General features: G+C 36.2%; 1 protein-coding gene across 1 annotated transcript in view; it reads left to right on the top strand.

The window, feature by feature from the left end:
• The window catches only part of GMCL1 (germ cell-less 1, spermatogenesis associated), a 51,458-nt gene that overhangs the window by 4,504 nt on the left and 26,952 nt on the right, over positions 1-20,002 (top strand). Inside the window, exons 2-9 of the mRNA XM_070480609.1 lie at positions 2,525-2,648; positions 3,280-3,376; positions 4,593-4,690; positions 6,975-7,087; positions 8,044-8,109; positions 9,818-9,902; positions 11,410-11,500; positions 16,573-16,710. Of these exons, the coding sequence (XP_070336710.1) occupies positions 2,525-2,648; positions 3,280-3,376; positions 4,593-4,690; positions 6,975-7,087; positions 8,044-8,109; positions 9,818-9,902; positions 11,410-11,500; positions 16,573-16,710 (812 nt within the window). The remainder of the gene's footprint in view (positions 1-2,524; positions 2,649-3,279; positions 3,377-4,592; positions 4,691-6,974; positions 7,088-8,043; positions 8,110-9,817; positions 9,903-11,409; positions 11,501-16,572; positions 16,711-20,002) is intronic.

A 20,002-nucleotide genomic window follows, 5' to 3' on the forward strand; every position in this document is an offset into this window, starting at 1 on the left:
AACAACAAAAAATCTCAACTCTGTAGGTGTGCTAGTTATAATTAAAGTATTGGGTTTTTTTTTTTTAAGTTCTCCTTCCCCTGAATTATACATTTCCTCTGATGCCAAATTCTCTCTTTTTAAAAATAGTCTTTAATACTCCTAATTTTCCTCATGTTGGGAGATCCTTGGTTGTCTGCCTCAGAATGGGTAGCTTGTGTGTGTGTGTGTGTGTTGAATAAATAGATTTATTACTACTGAGCCTCCCCTTTGAGTAGGAAGATTGCCTACTAAGTTGTATATGGTTGTATATGGGTGCAGCATGCTCTTTTTCAGAACAGAGATTCCTAAACGTTACTGGTTCACAGTACCCTTGGTGTCTCAGTAATGTTTTTCTTGGCACCTCTGGCCTAAAGAAATATTTAATAGTCAGGTCCAAACAAGTTAATAGTGTAGATCACATAGTATCTGAATGATGTTGCTGTGATTTCCTTTAAGTTTGGAATATTTCACATGCCTCCCTGAGTTTGCTGTGGTGCTCCAGGTGCTTTGGTACACTGTTTGGGAACCAGGATTAAATCCTGGTGAATAGGTTGGTAAGTAACAGGTTACAGATTGCTCAAATGCCAGGATGAGGCTCCAACACCTACACCAAAGTCTTAATTCTTCCTGATAAATATATTCTGTTTCTTTCTAGAAAAACCTTGGATTCTGTTTGCAGGAGTTATCTATACTCTGTGTTCATAGTGGTGGAGGTCATTAGGGAACAAGTTTCCCCATTTTCTGCCTCATTTCTGCCTTCTTTTTCTCTTGACATCTCGTCCTCCCAGCCCCATCCCCACCCCACAGTTCTGAAGGGCTTCACCCTCCATTCTAGATCCTGATAAATTTTGGGCTGTGGCTTTCACTGCTCTTTTCCATTCCAGTTTGTTTTCTAACTTCCAGATCCATGGAATTTTCTCATCACGTGATAAGCCCAACCTCACCTTATTCCTGTTGTGGGTTTATTCCTTTCTGCACTTTTAACCTTCATATAATCTAGAGAGAGTGCTTTTAGGAACTGGAGACTACTTGTCTCATTTATCTCTTACAGTAACCCAATGAAGTGAGTATTTATACCCTTTTGTCACATGTAAGGTAACTGAGCTGTGATAGAGCTGGGACTCAAAGCCAAGTCTGTCTACCACCAAAGCATGTGCAATTTTTATTGTCTGTTGGGAAGAGGTATTCAATACACAGATTTAAGATGCCGTCAGAATGATTACTGATTTTTTTAAACATTTAATAAAAAATCAATCATTAATTTTACATTTTCATTAATAATCAATGATTAATGATTTTTTTCTTTTAACATTTAAAAGTTTTACTAGGAAAGCTGTCAGAATTGGCCAGGAGTATAAAAAATATTGAGCAACCTCTGCCTAGGGGTTTCCTCACCTACTGGATGGACCATCTTGATCACAGATTGTCAAAACAAAAATTACACAGTTCTTCCTTTAAATTAAATCTTATGCACAAATCCAGGATATTTACAGATGCATAATAATATGTGATGCTGTTCTGGTTGAGGTTAGATGGGATACCCAGAGTTCACTCCTCACTGTCCTTTGTAAAGCCTAAGACACTGCTCCATTGAGCATAGTTTTGAAAACCTTTGGTCTGAGGCTGTGAACCATTTGTCTGATTTAGGGAAAAACACATTTTTAGGAGTTTAAGAATAGTTCGGGGGCTTCCCTGGTGGCTAAATGATAAAGAATCCACCTGCCAATGCAGGAGACATGGGTTCGGTCCCTGGTCTGGAAAGATTCCACATGCCACAGAGTAGCTAAGCCCATGCGCCTCCACAACTGAGTCTTTGCTCTAGAGCCCCAGAGCTGCATCTACTGAAGTCTGCATGTCCTAGAGTCCATTGTCCACAATGAGAGAAGACACCACAATAAGAAACTCGCACGCTATAACCGGAAAGTAGCCCCTGCTTGCCGCAACTAAAGAAAAGCCTGCACAGCAATGAAGACCAAGCACACCAAAAATAAAAGTAAATTACATTTTTAAAAAGTTGTTTGGTACTAAAGTAAGATCAAATGTAAATTACTTTTAAAATACTTGGGTAGGTCTTGTTCTTCATTTTGTAGTTGCAGTGTTATTGCAACTATATTGACATTGTCCATAGTGCTGATTTCTAGACAAGGAAATAAGCAAAATCATCATGCTGATTTATCTTTATTGAATAGGTAATTGACTTAATTCAAAAATCAAAAATTGCAAAAAGCTGTATAGTGAAAGGTTTCCCTCTCACCCCACCCCCCCTCTATCCACTGTTGCTCCTCTTGGGAAGACTACTCCAGAGATCACCACTATTATTAGTTTTTTATGTGCCCTTCCATACATAAGCATATTTGAATGTATAATATCTCTATCTTTTTACTCCGTGGGCAGATTGGTTCTATTTAATAGAAATTGAGCAAAAGGAGTATTTAGAGTTACATGCAAAATAAGTAAAATACTCAGTATTACACATATATAATGTTTGCATTTCTTTTAACAGGAAAAAACTGAAGAGTACGTCCAAATATATTTATCAAACATTATTTTTAAATGGTGAAAACAGTGACATTAAAATTTGTGCTCTAGGAGAAGAATGGAGCTTACACAAAATATATTTATGTCAAGTAAGTATTTTATTTTTCTCTTTGAGTAGCCAAGGTAGTCGCTTAAAACAACTCATTCTTTTAAGTCTTGTTCTTTCTCATTGTATTTCACAGTAGTCTTTTGCATGAATATTTGTCCTGTCTGATGGAAAGTCTCATTCTTTAAGAGATACACTGTGAATATTGTTAGTGAAAACTTAGTTTGGTCTAGGAAACAGATTTTGAGTTTTCATTGTCATACCAACCTAGGAGTATGTTTTTGTCATTCCAGTGAGGTACTTGTTTTAGTGCCTTGTGTTGACAAAAATGGAAAGTTAGGGGAAGAGGATAGGCTAAGGACTCAACAGTTTTTAGTTTCTTTTCTCTCTTCCTTGTATTATTTTATATCCATCTTGTGTGCAGTCGTATGTTTATGAGATACTTAAATATATAATTTCTATGCTTGAATTTAGAATACTATTGAAAAGGAAAACATATATATGTAATATACTCAGAAATTGTTCCACTTAGTGAAAAGCTTAGTTGGTTCAAGTAGTAAATAAGAATTCAGTTCAGATAGTAATATGAGAATTTAGTTTTCTTTAATTAAAAACATAGTATTTTGATAAGCCTAATAGTGTCTTTATCATAATTTCTTTTTCATTTTGTTAAGTCTGGCTACTTTTCTAGTATGTTCAGTGGTTCTTGGAAAGAATCCAGCATGAATACCATTGAACTGGAGATTCCTGACCAGAATATTGATATAGAAGGTAACTGCCACCATAATTACTATTATGTAAAAATGATTAAAAAAAATAACCTTTTTGTCCTTTTGGCAGAAAATATTTTCTTCTAACCTTGTTAACTAGGAAAAAAGCTCCTTTTAACACTCCACAGTGACAATTTTTTATTGATTTACTCTATACTTTATCAATTCTGTTCTGTATATCTCTAATCTTATTTTGTCGTGTCAGCTTTATCAATCTGTTTCCTTCATGTTTAAAAATATATTTGCCTGGGATATAGAGGATGCAGAGTGAAGAAAGGAGAAGTATGACCAATAAACAGTAAGCCAGTAAACAGTATTCATTGATTATTCCCTATACATAAAGATCTTTTCTGGGAACAAGTAGATGTATCAGGTAGTCAGTATTGTTTTAGAGTTATAATGGTCTTTAGATAAGGAAGCTGAGGCCAGGAGGATTTAAGAGACTTAATTTAGGTCTCAGAGCAGCTTAGTGAGGTAGGATCAGACTATAGTTCTAACTCCTATCCTGCTGCTCCCGCTTCTCTCTTTGAAAACTGAAGTGGTGGCACCCAGTATGACCTCATAGGCAAAGAATATTTATAAAGCAAACCTTGCAGGACACACATGAGAATGGCAGTAGAGAAAAGGATGGACAGGTTCAAATAGCTGTGGTGGCAGGATACGCAGGAGATGCAGGTTCAATTCCTGGGTCAGGAAGATCCCCTGGAGGAGGAAATGGCAACACTCTCCAGTACTCTTGCCAGGAAAATCCCATGGATAGACGACCACCTGACTGGTTACAGTCCATGGTGTCACAAGGAGTTGGACACAGCTGAGCACTCACTCACAGGACCAGGATCCCATGCTCTGCAGTGAAGCACTGAAACACGGGTTAAGATTGTCATTTGGTCTGTGTAGTTGTACTTAATGATTGATCTACTCGGGGATATCGTCATAAAACTCTTTCTAAGGGTGTCTTAATTCTGACCACTAACTGATAACAAGGTTAGATGTAGGAGAATCCAGCATGATTTGATAGAATTGATGGAAATGTATAACATTGTTATTAAAGTATCATCAGTCCATAACCATTATTAGTAGTTTTATTAGTGATAATCATCTTATCCTTTTATACTAGATTTAGACATATGTCTTAGTGTATAAAGACTGTCCTTATTCTTGTAATATTCTTACAGCTAAAATTGTTATTTCGTTCTATCTGTGTATTTTGATTTCAGCACTTCAGGTGGCATTTGGGTCATTATATCGAGACGATGTCTTAATAAAGCCAAGTCGAGTCATTGCCATTTTGGCAGCAGCTTGTATGCTGCAATTGGTAAGTATGCATATTACTCAAAAAAGAGTAACACTTGTGTCTTTGTTTCAAGGTATCCCTTCCAAAAACAGTAAAACCTAGCTTTTTATAATTTTTAAAATAAATATATAAATACTTCTTTTGTGATAAGTCATTTAAAATGTTTAACCAAAAACTTTACTACAAATGAGGAGGGTCTTGATACTTGTATAAAATGAATGCAGGCTGTTTGTATGTAAAGATCTTAGAATGACTATAATGTGGAACAAATATACTTGTCTAAATCCATTTATAGATTTCTATGCATTAATGGGGCTTCCCTGGTGGCTCCGGGGGTAAAGAATCCACCTGCAGTGCAGGAGACTTGTTTAGTCCCTGGGTTGGGAAGATCCCCTGGTGAAGGGAATGGCTACCAACTCCAGTATTCTGGCCTGGAGAATTGCGTGGGTTATATAGCCCATGGGGTCTCTAAGAGTCAGACATGACTGAGCAACTTTCACTTCTTTCTGTGCATTAATGACTTCCTTGACTATTATGAAGCAAGTGGCTTATGATTTGATTATTAATTCATATAGTTCATGGATTCGGAAAACATTTGAGTGCTTTCTGTGTAAATATTTTCTTAGGAAATAATTGTGTGTAAACCACCTAAGTGTATATAATCTATTGGTAGAATGACAGATTTGTTCATTCAACAGACGTATATTGAGCAGTGTGTCAAGCTAGGCACAGAGATCCAGAGGTAAATAAAGATATCTATGCCTTCAAGAAGCTCACAATGTAATGTGTATAGAGTCAAGGAGGAAGGGTTGATATATAGGCCCAAAGAGTAAAGTAAGAGCTGTCCAATATTATAGATATGATGATAAACTTTCTGTAGCATTTAGTAGATGTGCAAAGTGGTCACTTTAACCTGGTAGTGTCAAAGAAGGAAGTTGTGTTTGAGGTTGAGTCTTAAAAACTAGAAATGTGTTTATCTTGTGAAGTAAGATAGGGGAAGAAAGAGCATTTCATGCAGAAAACTAAAATATAGAAATGAGAAAATAATGGAGCATTAGAGAATCTGAGAGGAACACAGATCTAGCATAGAATAGAAGAAGGGTTGGAGAAAAGGAGGTAGAGGCCAGATCACAAAAGTCCCTCAGTACCTTTTAAAAAGTTAACACTTTGCATATTATAAGTGCTTTTGAAAAGTTCAGAGTTGTATTTTAGAAAGAATGCTTTATCAATGTGAAGGATAAGCGGAAAGGAAAGTTGAATATAAATCCTATTGCAGTAATCCACAGGAGGGTCTAGATGAGGGTAAAAGCATGAAGAGGAAAACTGGATACTGGCAAGGTTAAGCAGGGATTATCCTCTAGACCTGATGACACAGATGGATGTTGAAAGGGGCGGAGTCTAGAATATCTTGGAAAGTTTAAAATCCCAATTTTGAGTCAACATTTTATTTTGATCATTTTAAAAAGCTAAGTTTCTTTTTATGTGGCATTTTTATACTGATTTATTTGAAATAATAGCTTGTTAAATATCTTTGGCTGAGGTAATTTGACTTTTTAAATGTTTTGATCTTTTCAATACTTAGGTTCAATAATTATACTTTTTAAACTCTTAATCCTTTTTCAGTTTTATTCTAAATTCACTTTCTGCATTATCTGTGTGACTTGGCTATTTAACAATAATACTCTTGCATGGTAGATGTAGTTCACAAATTTGAGTAAATTCACTTTCTGCATTATCTTTGTGACTTAGCTGTTTAACAGTAATACTCTTGCATGGTGAATATAGCTCAGAAATTTGAGTAAAAAATGACAGAATTCTTTCCCTATATTAAATAAAATTAGCTATTTGAAATCTTCTATATAAACATTTTAGATTAAAATTTCAATGTAAGTTTATACTGTGTGATTCATACTGTGTACTTGCCTAGCCCATTACATAGTCATCTGACTATGTAAAAGGTCTTAGTTTTAAAAGAACAGGCAGAACAGAATGCTACTTAAGTTTGCAAAGGTCCAGAGAGGAGGAGAACAGAAAAGAGAGTGGCAATTTTTATCTCTGTTTTACTGCTTTTACCCTCTCCCTTCCATTTTTCAGTTCAAGTATTTAGTTGAATACTTGCTGAATTTTTTTTTTAGGAAGTTTTACTGGACTTTCAAAAAAGACTTAGGCTTGCTGCACTTAATAGTTTTCTTTCTTTTCTTTCTTTCTTCCTTTTTTTTTTCCTTTTTAATACGTGAAAGCACATATTCAGAGCTAATTTTTCCCACATGAAATGGGCCTTTCCAGTGCTTATTTATATTTACAGGATGGTTTAATACAGCAGTGTGGTGAGACAATGAAGGAGACAATTAATGTGAAAACTGTGTGTGGCTATTACACATCAGCAGGGACCTATGGATTAGACTCTGTAAAGAAAAAGTGAGTTACCTTACTTGTTTTTCCTCTCATTCCACTTTTGGGAATTTGATTGCTTTGGTTTCTTACGAGAATGTATAGCTATTAAAAAAAAAAAAAGAGGAAAAAAAAAAGAATAGAATTTGCTATAAAAGGTTCCTTTTTATATTTGGACTAATTAGTAAACTCCTCAAGTGTGGTCTCTGTGACTGTGGGTGGGTTATACATGCTTATAAAAACTATGATCCCTCTTTACAGTACATTGCTATTAAATGTTTTAAAGCAGTAGGCATAATAGCTATTACAGTCGTCCCTCACTATCCGTAGGGGATTAGTTCCAGGACCTGGGTGGATACCAGAATCTGCGTTTGCTCACCTCCCTTATTTAATAGTGTAGTATTTTCAAATAACCATCCTTCTGTATACAGTGAATCATCTCTGGGATTATTTATAATACCAGTATAAAGGCTATGTAAATAGTTATAAATCCAGTGTAAATGCTATGTAAATAGTTGCTGTCTTGAGACAAATTTAAGTTTTGCTTTCTGGAACATTCTGAAGTTATTATTTTTTTCTCCAATATTTTTAATTCTCGGTTGGTTGAATCCACGGATAGAGAACCCACGGATACCGAGGGCTGACTGTATATCAGTGCAACTACTGGCAGTGTTTTTAACTCTTGAGAATTGCAGTACCCATTTTCAAATTATAAAGAAGGTAACAGAAGTATGTAAGGCCCTTCATAAACCATTTAACACAAACTTGAAGTTTTCTCAATTAGAAAGGCTCTTATTAATATTAAGGGAATATTCCCTTACTAACTGCTGACAAAAACAGTACTAAATTTCCAGTTGTTAGATTAAAATATTTGAGCATGTCCTAGCAAGATTAATATTCTGTTTTTACTTTAACTGTATGTCCTACTTAATAAATCATAAATATATAATGTATAATGAAATAATTCCATGTTTTAATTTCAGGTGCCTTGAATGGCTTCTGAACAATTTGATGACTCACCAGAATGTTGAACTTTTTAAAGAACTCAGGTATTTGAATTTTAAAAAGCTTCATAATTATCCAAAATACTGTTCTTCATTTGTTGAAGTATGCAAGACATTTTTGTATAAAACAAAAATATATTATGAAAAAGTGAACTTAATGAAATGTATCTAAGTCTCTTTCCTTTGTTGTAAATGATACAATGCATTTTTTTGATATAGTGCATATTATGTCTACTGTTTTGATCAATTTTAATGGAAAAATTCATTGCTGCTGTAAAACTATAGAAAGTCTCTAGGGTTATCTCACTTTTTCTGGACTCTTAGAGAATCTAAACATGTATTTTAAAAACCACTATTTCTTATTGTCCAGAAATTACATTTGAGAAAGTTGTCTTAAACGTGTTACTAAGACTGATGAAACTAAATTCACAGTTAAGGTGGGCTTCTGATCTGGTTTGCTTATTCTTCCTTCCTCCCTTCAAGTAGCTTCTGAATGGCTGCTATGTGTAGAGGTGCTCTGTTAAGGGCTTTGAAGGAGGCAGAAGTAATTACGTCATGGTCTCTGCTCTCTCTGAACTTATTTATAATAATGGAGCTAACATATCTGCCATGGGTCTGAGAAATTCAGAGTTGGAATGAACTTTTAAAGACCAGAAACTCTATAAAACACTTTCAGGGTTGCAGGGTTGCAGAACAGGGTTCAGTACCCTGTTCTGAAACAGGGGTACAAATGTCCCTGGGAGTATATAGCGTTACTATGGAAATGTACAAAACCAAAGGCTTAACATTGAGTGGCCTGCTGGTTTTGTCAGTTTTGCTGACTTTTGGGGGGAGAAGAGTAGGGCGGAGTAGGAGAGAAGTAAACATTTTTATGTTTAAACACATCGTGGAATAGAAAGAATTCAAGTTTCTTTGGGCTTATAAGTACAAAAATTAATAGGAATGTTATTTTTATGGCTAGCCTTCTCCTAGATTCCTGGGTCCTTTCCTTTCATCTGCCCTTAAGGGGTACTTTGATAGAAAGATTTGAGAAGTATTGTATTCTACCAGAAAATCATCACCTAAATGATGTCAAAGCATAAACAAAGTCATTAGAAACACTTTTTCTTTTCTATAATTCTCACTGAGGTTTTTTTCAAAAGGAAGCTAAATCATAGTGGTCACCTTAAAAATTCAGATGCTCTTCTGGCTTGTTGAGGGTAGTGGGGGGAAAGGGAAAAAAGAAAAGAGCTAGTAATATCATTTCCATTCTAAATTTACACTAACACTTATTTCTTGATATTACTCCCTTAATAAAATAAAAATTTGTTTTATGACTAAACAATTCTCTTAAGCCTAGAGGTAAAAGGTTACTTTGAAGATATATCTTCTTCAGTGAATTTTGACAGAATTTTTGTTAATTGAATAAAAGGGAAAGGCAAAAGAAAGGGAAGGCTGCCACTTTATCAGAGCATGCTAAAACTTATCTTATTAGGACTTTGCTTTACCTTGATTAATCAGCAGAGCAAGCTCTTTGTTTCCTCAGCAGCGAAAGAAAAAACCTTTTGCAGCGTACAGTCTGAATTATAAGTATCCTTACATTCAAATAGATTGTTTTTGTCTAAGATTCTTTGTCTTGGGCAAAAAGACTGATGTAGTTTTTTAATTCTGTGTTTTCTTTTGATAAAAAAGACTTTAAAAAGCTTTCAGTTCCACCAGGGTCTTTGACTTTTGTATAAAGCGAGGCTCACTACTTCTGTTTTATCTTTTCTAGTATAAATGTCATGAAACAACTCATTGGTTCATCTAACTTATTTGTGATGCAAGTGGAGATGGATGTATACACAGCCCTTAAAAAGGTATTTCCATAATGTGATATGTGTAAAGATATCCACTCAGCATTGCTTATAATAGTGAAAAACTGAAAACAGCTAGTGTCCAGTGGTAAGAGAGTGATTATATATGCAAGAAAAGGAAATATGCCAGAATGCTAAGTCTTTAGGCTTTAGGGAATTGGTATCATGAGTAATTTTAATTTTATTCTTTATACTTTTCTAGGAATACATTTCTGTTTTTTTTCCAAATGTTTTTTTTTCAATAATTAACACGTTATTTACATGATCAGAGATGTTAAATATTTTATATGGTTTTCAGAAACGTTTTTAGAATTGAGCTTTAGTTGAATTAATAACTTTATGATGAATTTTTCGCACATTTTTTAGAGAATGTTGAGATTCTTTTAAAGGTCTTTTGTACTTAAGGCATATGTCTCATTTCATCCTTTTGTAAGGTTTCAACATTTTTAGTATAATTTTGTTTTCACAACTTTGAAGAGACAAATGGGCTATTACTTTTGTTCTGTAGATGGTAACACTTAGAATTCTTACAATTACTACATGGCAGACGTGAGACAGAACCCAGGTCTGTGAGTTCTAGTCTGTTGCTTTCCCCACTGCGTGATTTTGCTGTCAGCCTTTTGTCCTTAGCACCAAGTTTACATTAATATGGTCATAAAACCTGGGAATGAGTCACCTTCTGGGTGAGAGTCTATTACTATTTTTCCTCAAAGAAGTTTAGTAATGTGGTAACCTATCATTAAAGGAAGGTAGACAGCCCATTTCTATCTCTGAGCCACTGGTAGCATTCTTTCTTTATCATAAGTATTGATGAATGCTTACTATGTGCTAGGCACTCTAAGTATGTTACCCATATTAATTCTAATGTCCTGTGAGGTTGACATATTATCATGCTCATCTTGCAAATGAAGAAATTAAAGCCCAGAGAAACTAGTTAATTTCCCTCTCTATTAATTGATAGGGCCAGGATTTAAAAATTCATGTTCTTCATTACTGTGCATACTGTCTCAACAGCAGTTAGACAATGAGAAACTCCTTTTTCCCATATTTAATTTTTTTTAACGTCACATAGTATGTAGTGAAATTTAATTGTTAATTGAGTAAAATAAATTAGTAAATTTTATATACTGTATATATATATATATATATGTGTGTGTATTGTGTCTACACCCTATAATATAGTATATTTTATATGTTTGTGTTTACACACACACGTAGAACATTTACCTTTTCAATACTAAAACTATAGTGCATTTGAAGCCATAAATATTTTTCAGGTATTAGCTTATTCCTTTTATGCTCATCTAGTTTTTATCTTTGGACAACGATTAATGCCATGATGAATTTAAGGCTTATCATGAGCATATCATGTAATAGTTGTACTTCTTTCAGTTGCTTATAAAATGGAAATTACATTTTTTAGATACTATGTTTTAAGAGAGCAGTTTGGAAATGTGAACTCAAAATGATGAAGTTTTACGGGGTTTTTTTCTTATTTGTTTTACTTTAGTGGATGTTCCTTCAACTTGTGCCTTCTTGGAATGGATCTTTAAAACAGCTTTTGACTGAAACAGATGTCTGGTTTTCTAAGAGGAGAAAAGGTGTGACTAAAATTGTTACTCAAACTTTTTTTTTAGTTGAAATTTAATTAAAATTGAACCCTAATTTATTGATAGAGAATTTTAGTGCTGGAGAGGACCTTGGCAGTGATCTAACTCAATCCTTTATTTATACTGAAAAAATTTAGGTTGGATAAAAGAGACTACAGAAAAAAAAAATTAATGGCCATCAGGAGCAAAAAAGTGGATAAAAATCACAGTCCTTAGTTCATGATTTTCTTAGTTCACTATCATTGTTTACCTATGCACAACTACCTTTTTCTTTAAAAAAAAAAAAGTATTGAACCTCAATGAACTAATCAAGTAGTAGAACATTAATAATTCAGTCTATTCATGTGCTTCTTTCCTGTTGTGTCACTTCAGCTTTCCCCAACCACTGTCTTTAATTTTGTGTTTATTTTTCCCTTGCTTTTAAAAAATAATGTTATGGCATTCTACACATGTCTTAACATGAATGCATAACATAGTGATGTGCTGGTAAGCTGGCTTTCTGAAAAAATAATCACTTATTTATAGCATTTTTTTTTAATTTTAATGATAACAAATTTTCTTAGCATGACTAATTTCAGGCTAACATGATACTACTGAATGTGGAGTTGGAAAGAAATGCATGCCAGTACAAGCCATATTCAACTTACTCCTGGACAACATATCATCCTGTTTTTGTTGTTACTGAACTATTTCATACCGTGGTATTGCTTTTCACTTCCTTGAAAACTAAAGAGATTGAACAGCTCTTTGTGTGTTTATCAGCATATGTTTCTTCTTCTGTGAAATGTCTGTTCAGGTCTTTTTCCTATTTTAATATTGTAATTGTCTTTTCTTACTGATTTGTGGGCATTCTTTATATATTCTTGATAATCAATTCTTTGTCACAAATATATGTTGCATTTATCTTTCAGTTTAGATTGTTTTTTAACTTTTTTAAAGGTGTATTGATGAATAGAGTCTCTTATATTAAAATTCAGTGTGCTCTTTTAGTCTTATTTAAATAAATTTTCTAGAATTATGTAGTGAGATTTACTAGGTAATTATTTTTCCTTGAAGCTCATGACCAAAAATGTGTAAATGACCATAGCAATTAAATCTAACTTGATTTGCTTCAAGAATAAAACACAATTTCTGTCTTAAGTTATACTTTATGGAAGTTAAAGAGGGATTTAAGAAAAGGAAAAAAGTAGAGGAGAAAATTTAAGTTAAAAAACAGAAGTTAAAGCTGGAAAAGATAAAGAAGGTAGAGAAGCTAAAAAGACAAAGAGGCTCAATAGAAACAGTAGATGTTAGGTAAATTTTGACATAAATTTATGCTCATTTGAGCTCCAGTTGGATTAATTGCAACAGTCCATCAAGAGAGAAATTACTTTGTAGCCTGAATGGCAGAAACTAGAATAGGAAGCCGTGGTCCCCTCTGCCTTCTGGTTTTTCCACTCTAGGCCCTCTGTCCCAGCCTCAGTAGTATAAACGTATACAGTTTAAGATAACTTTTCAGGGAAACATCTACTGCATAAAACCTGATGCCCTTGTTTTTCAAAGAGGACTTCAGAAGTTTATTTCAAACAGTCTTTAAATTATAAATGTGACAAATACCCAGAAAATAAGACCAAAAAGATCACTTGTAGTCCCCTTACCCACTATATTTTACTATATTCCTCTTTGTTGTTGTTTAGTCACTCAGTCATGTCCGACTCTTTTTGCGACCCCATGTACTGTAGCCCACCAGGCTCTCTGTCCATGGGATTCTCCAGGCAAGAATACTGTAGTGTGTTGCCATTTGCTTCTCCAGGGGATCTTCTTGACCCAGGGATTGAGCCTGGGTCTCCCTCATTGCAGGCAAATTCTTTAGTTTTCTCAGGATTTGGGCTCAATTCTCCTGCCTCTGGATTTCAGTTTTATTCTTCTAATAGTCTCAAGGCTTCTCCAACTATACAGTACTGATAATAAAACTTCTAGGTTAATGGTGAAAAGATTCTCCACCGTGAGAGACAACCAGAGAGGTTCACAGAGTTACATGAAGAATAGGAGAGGGAGGAAGGAGATAGAGGTGAGCAGGAGGAGAAAAAGGGGACTCAAGAGGAGAGAGACAGATCTACGCAGTTATCTGTTCCCAAAGTGTTCTCTGTAGCCCAGACACCCACAAAGATTCACAGAGTTGGATTGGGAAGAGAAGGGGAATGGAGGAAGTAGAGGTGTTCTGAGGGAGAATAACAAAGATTGAAAATCTAGTGTAGAGGTTAGACTCTTTGAAATACAATATTTAAAAACAAAAACACAAAAAAATTTAGAACTGTATATGAAGTTCAGTTTAAAAATAGGGTTTCTCTCTCTCTCTCTTTTTTTTTTTTTTTTTGGTGTGGCTATAGTGAAATGAAAATGAAAGTTAAGGAATAATAGAGGAGTATTAGAGGACTCTAAAAGGAAATAGGAGAGAAAAACAAGAAAAAGAAAAAAAAAAAAAAAAAAAAAAATTTTTTTTTTTTCCCAAATAAAAAAATCGTAAAAATATATATGAAAATGAAAGTTGAGGAGTAATGGGGGAGTAATAGGGAATTATAAAAGAAAATGAAAGAGAAAAAATAAAAAATTTAAAAAAAAAAAAAAAAAAGAAAGGGAAAGGAAAAAAAAAAATTTTTTTTTTTAAATTAAAAAAAAATGTACATATATATCTAGGAATTTCTCTGAGGTTGTTGCGGTCAGCGTAGGTTCAGTTCAATTTCAGATAGCTCCTCTTTCCAGCTTACACTTCTCGATATCTGTAGGTCCCTTCCCTTGTAGCCGGTGTTACCTTCAGGGATTTTAATCTGTTGCACCGGTCCTTTCTGAAGCGGTTCCCTTTGTTTATTTGGCTTCTGTTTGCTGTCTCTTTGGTGTCTAATTTCCGCCCTGACACAGGCGGGCGGAGGTGATCTCTTATTTAGGTTCTCTAGTTCAGTTCAGTCCTGCTACGGGGAGGGCGGGGCGCTGCAGACAGACACCGCTCTGTGTGGATAGCGCTCACCGTGTTCCGGCCACACTGGGTTTCCCCCTCTCACGGGTGTCTGTGCTTTCGCCGTCTACACTGCTCAGGCTCCCGGCTGCTCCACATGGAGCGGGCCCTGCGTTGAGTGCGGTTCCAGTTTTCGGGTACTCCACAAAAGCGCAGATTCGGTTGCTCCTGCGTTTTGTGTCTTCCCCGGCCTGAGCGGTTCAGGCAGCCAGAGGCTTGGGCGCACTCTCCCGGGTGCAGTACGCCTTATCCCTCCGCAGCGAGCGGCCTAGGCAGCCAGAGGCTTGGGCGTATTCTCCCTAGGTGCGGCGCGCCTTTTCCCTCCGCAGCGAGCGGCCCAGGCAGCCAGAGGCTTGGGCGTACTCTCCCGGGTGCGGCGCGCCTTATCCCTCCGCGGCGAGCGGCCCAGGCAGCCAGAGGCTTGGGCGCCCTCTCTCCCCGGGTACGGCGCGCTTTTTCCCTCCGCGGCCCCAGCACGCACCGCCAGTCGGGTCTCAGGAAGTCTTTAGCTAGAAACCGGAGGCCTGTTTGCAGTGTGGGAGGGGGTGGCTTCTCAGGGGCTGAGTTTGCCCTTTTCCCCTCCCCCCTGCCTCCTACCTCCAGCGGGGATGGGCCGGCTCTTCGCTGGAGTTTCTCAGTCCCTTTGTTTTGCGAACCGCCGGCAGTGTGTTCGGGCCGGTTAATTTTGTCCCTTGCTATCCCACAGTTTAAAAAAGCTCCCTCCGATTGCTCTCAGGGTCTTCGGGCTGGACCTCACCCTAAGCAATGCCGCCCGCTCCTCTCCGTTCCGCCCCGCTTGTTGCTGGCGGGTACGGGCGTCTGGGGTACTTTTCTGCTGGGAGTTGCTTTTAGGCACGTAATCTGTGGGCCTTGTTTAATTTTTCCTCCCAGTTACAGTGCCGAAAACTCCCCCCAGTCCCGCCAGTGAGAGGGTTTCCTGGTGATTGGAAACTTCCTCTATTAAGACTCCCTTCCCGGGACGGCTCTCCGTCCGTAGCTCTTTCGACTCCCTTATTGTCGTTTATATTTTGTCCTACCTCCCTTCGAAGACAATGGGCTGCTTTTCTGGGCGCCTGATGTCCTCTGCTAGCGATCAGAAGTTCTTTTGTGAAATTTGCTCAGCATTCAAATGTTCTTTTGATGAATTTGTAGGAGAGAAAGTGGTCTCTCCGTCCTATTCCTCCGCCATCTTGGCTCCTCCCCAGGCAAATTCTTTATCATCTGAGCCACCAGGAAAGCCCAGGGGAAGCCCAATATTTCTCTTAGGTTATCTTAATTATTTGTCTTTTCAGTTATATATGCATCAGGACCAAGAGAACAATAGAAATTTAGAAAATTTTCTGCATAGTTATACTTAAGGATTGCTTCTTTTATTTCCTATCCTTAATAGCAATAAGGCTGAGTCCACTGCTGTGGGTATACCTTGTAACAGAAAACAGGCTAAGGATTATGTGCAACTCCACGCTTGATAGCAGCAGACCTTTCCTTCCCACTCATGAGAGCATATTGGAATGCAGCTGAGAGGATTTCTGGAAATAAGCTTAAATTCTCCCTGAAGAAGAAATTAATAACTTTGAATTATTTTAACAATAAATACTACCCTTGTGTTGCAGATTCACAGCTACAGTGTCTTTGTATCTTATTTTGTATTGTAGTATAGAATTAAGGTCTTAAGTAATGTTCATCACTTGTAACTAAAGTATAAATTAGAAAGATGCCAAGAAATGTTCCAGGTCCTTTGTGTCTTGTGAAGACCCTTGAGTGAGGCATTTGGGCTCAAGTTCCACTGAAGTGTTCAGTCCCTGGGAAAAGGGATTCTGGAAAGATATCCTACCCTCAACCACCATTCTCAAGCCTTCCTTTCCCACCTTGCTGGGCTATGTGCTTTAAGCTCCAGTCCCCAGAAGGGCATCAGTTGAATTCCCAGCCCAAGGGTCTAATTAGGACCAAAGTTAATTTCCTGGGGCTTTTTTTACTAAATCTCCCCAAGTTCAAATAGATAAATTAATAGATTTTGAAAAGAATGGCTATTTAGTTTAAGCTTTTTTGTTTGGTTTTATTTGTTCTGTAGACTTTGAAGGTATGACCTTCCTTGAAACTGAGCAAGGAAAACCATTTGTGTCAGTATTCAGACATTTAAGGTTACAGTATATTATCAGTGATTTGGCCTCCGCAAGAATTATTGAACAAGATTCTCTAGTACCTTCAGGTAAGAACATGATAAAATTGTGATTTTAAGTAAAATCTTTCTGATTATAATAGTAGTATATACCATAGAAAAATAATAATGAAGAAATAATAATGAAGAAAATAGAAGTTATCCTTAATTCCAGTAAGGATTTTTATACCATGCAGAATTATACCATGTAGATAATTTTCTGTGTTCACATTATATATTGTGAGTATCTTCCCATATCTTTAAATACTCTTCAGAACATTTAAGTGGCTGTATAGTGTTCTATAACATGGTGTTCTTTAATTTGCTTAACCAGTACACTATTTTGGACTAGACTTTGACTTTTGAAGTGTTATTTAGAGGTCAATTTCTTTTTCTATTAATACTGCTTAAGTTTGCTGTTTTCTGTTTTGTATCCTAGTCTTAAACTTTATGTCAAAGCAAATGTAATATCTTTGCTAGTTATGATTTAACACTTGTGAAACAATTACTGTTTTAATTTTCTAAGTTGAGTGTCTAGTGCTTGTGTAGGATTAAATTTAGTACTATATTCACATTTAAGAAATAGAAAGTAGCATTTGAAGATTTACTTGTAAATTTGTATAGATTTGTCTGAAAATTATAATTTTTGACACCTTAGTTTTTAACATAATTGTGTTTATAGATTTAAATTGTTACTGAAATCTGTACATTTATTTATAAAGGTATTCAGTGGAAACCAAACTGAGAGTTAACATTTCTGGTAGTTAAAGTAATGCATTTTTTAATAAAATCACTCTAGGCAGGTTTATAGACAAAGTGCTTTTTTGTTAATTTTGTATTATTCATTTGTATTATATTTGTGTGGGTTGTGGGTCTGAGATTTGTTTGTTTGCTCAGTCTCCATTTCGTTTGAAGATCATGTTCCCCTTTAGTATAGCAGCTTTATAATAGTTTTAGTATATATTATACACCAAACACTAGCCGTGTGTGACATTAGATGCCAGGGCTTGTTACATACTCCCACTCTAATCCTACTTCTTTTAAGGCTCTCTCTAATAAATTTTTAAAGAGTTTAAAAAATAAAGTCTGTTCTAAAGTAGTTTAATTTAGGTGTGTCTATGATGCAAGGGGATAAGCTTTATATTTTTGAAATATAAGATGGGCATAAATATTTCTAGTTTGACTTTGCTTTAATATAAAATTGAAAAGAATTTAGATCCCAAATTTCTGACCAGATTTCATCCATGATTTTTTCTAACTTAAAATTACAATAGAGGGCAGTTTTTTTTCATTTTAAAATATAAATGGACAAATAGTTTTTCCTGTATATCTGAATAAATTATCATTTCAAAAGCAGGGTATAAATAAAATTAAATCCCATGCTGTTTGTGAGAGGGCAAAAAGTGACCACATAGCTCACACCTTCAAGATACATTCGTATATTCTCTCAATAGGAGTGTATCCTAGATTTGAAATAAGTGAAAATAGTTTCAATTATGTAGCTGAAATTCACTGATCATTTTTCAGAAATAGTGCCAAATGTGTTAACATTATTCATAGTTATATGTTCAGTAATCTGGGGAATTCTAATATATACATCTTTTATCATCTTTAGGTCAGAATTAAATTCAAATGGAAATTAAAAGAGAAAAAAATTAAACTTTTAATAGAGATATGTTAATTCCAAATTAAATCCAGACTTTGTGTAGAAACATTGTAGTATTTTAGGATTTAACTGTGTTAAGCACAGTTGAATTCCATTATTTCATAGAATTAGATTTGTTGTATTCAGTCATTCAGTTGTATCTGACTCTCTGTGACAACATGGACTGCCCCAAACCAGAATTCCCTGTCCTTCACCATCTCCTGGAGTTTATTCAAATTCATGTCCATTGAGTTGGTGATGCTATCTAACCATCTCATCCTCTGCCACCCGCTTCTCCTTTTGCCTTCAATCTTTCCCAGCATCAGGATCTCCCAGTGAGTAGACTCCTTGCATCAGGTGGCCAAGGTATTGCAGCTTCAGCTTCAGCATCAGTCCTTCTAATGAGTATTCAGAGTTGATTTCCTTTAGGACTGACTGGTTTGATCTCCTTGCAGTCCAAGGGATTCTCAGTAGTCTTTTCCAGTACCACAGTTCGAAAACATCAGTTATTTGGTGCTCAGCCTTTTTTGTGGTCCACGAAATTTGATTTACCTTAGGTGAGGTCATTAAGTCTGTTTTGTTCTATACTCTCATTGTCATGCTCCCCTCCCCGTTGATACCTCTGACCTATCTTGTTACCATCTCTCCCAGACCTTTCTCTTTACATCCTCTCCTATATTCTCTCCATTTTATTTAGCTCTCTCAGAAGAGAGTATTTTCCCTCTGTGGAGGACTTTCTCTCAACACATCCTGCTAAGAAAGGGTTAGGAGGCCACATAGTCATCGGCCCAGCCACCTGAGTGCCCTTTCTAAATCCCTGTTGCATGTGATCCAGCTCATACTCTCTTCTTTCTCTTCTGATCCCCAATCTTTCTTTCACATTCATTTAAGACCTGGACACTTGATTTCTGGCTGCTTCTCCACCCTTCTTCAGTAATGTAATGTGTCCATATTATCATTACATTTACTAGCCTCCTAGTAATTTGACCTTAGCTCCTGTAACATTTATCTGCTGACCATTAAGCACTTGCTACATTTGACTCTTCCTGTAACCCAAAATGTCTCAGTATCAGAAATCCAGTAGTTTGCAGGCTCTAAATAACCTTCTAGATGGTTGTAGTCTCATCCCTGTTACACTGTTATTTGATTTCCAGTCCATTCTAAACTCCATTTTCTGCCAGTCTTTCAAGCCTCCTACTTTTTTCTTCCTTTCAGACCTGGATTTCATGTTAGATCATCTGAACTGCTCTCTCTCACAGTTGCCTTCAACTTTTTGTCCTACTTTACAAAATTCTAAAACTAAATTAAACCTTCTTTGTTCTTAATACCCTCTACTTTGTGCTGAGTACTGCTCCAGAACATTCTATAACTTTATATTGGTGCCGCTGCAAACTCATATTTCATTGCTAAGCTTGGACCTTGCGACTCCTTATATCACTTTTACTTGGTGACTTTTTAAAATTTGCTTCAGCAGTTGTTTAGCAAACCTCTGCTCCTCTGTTCAAGTTTCCTCTCCAGTCACCTCACTATCAGTGGGTGGTGGTGGTTTAGTCACTAAGTCGTGTCCGACTCTTGGGATCCTGTAGGCTATAACCTGCCGGGCTCCTCTGTCCATGGGATTCTCCAGCCTAGAATACTGGAATGGGTTGCCATTTCCTTCCCCAGGGGATCTTGCCCAACTAGGAATTGAACCTGGGT

The sequence above is a fragment of the Odocoileus virginianus genome, chromosome 2 (genome assembly GCF_023699985.2).
Source record: "Odocoileus virginianus isolate 20LAN1187 ecotype Illinois chromosome 2, Ovbor_1.2, whole genome shotgun sequence".
Lineage (NCBI taxonomy): Eukaryota > Metazoa > Chordata > Mammalia > Artiodactyla > Cervidae > Odocoileus > Odocoileus virginianus.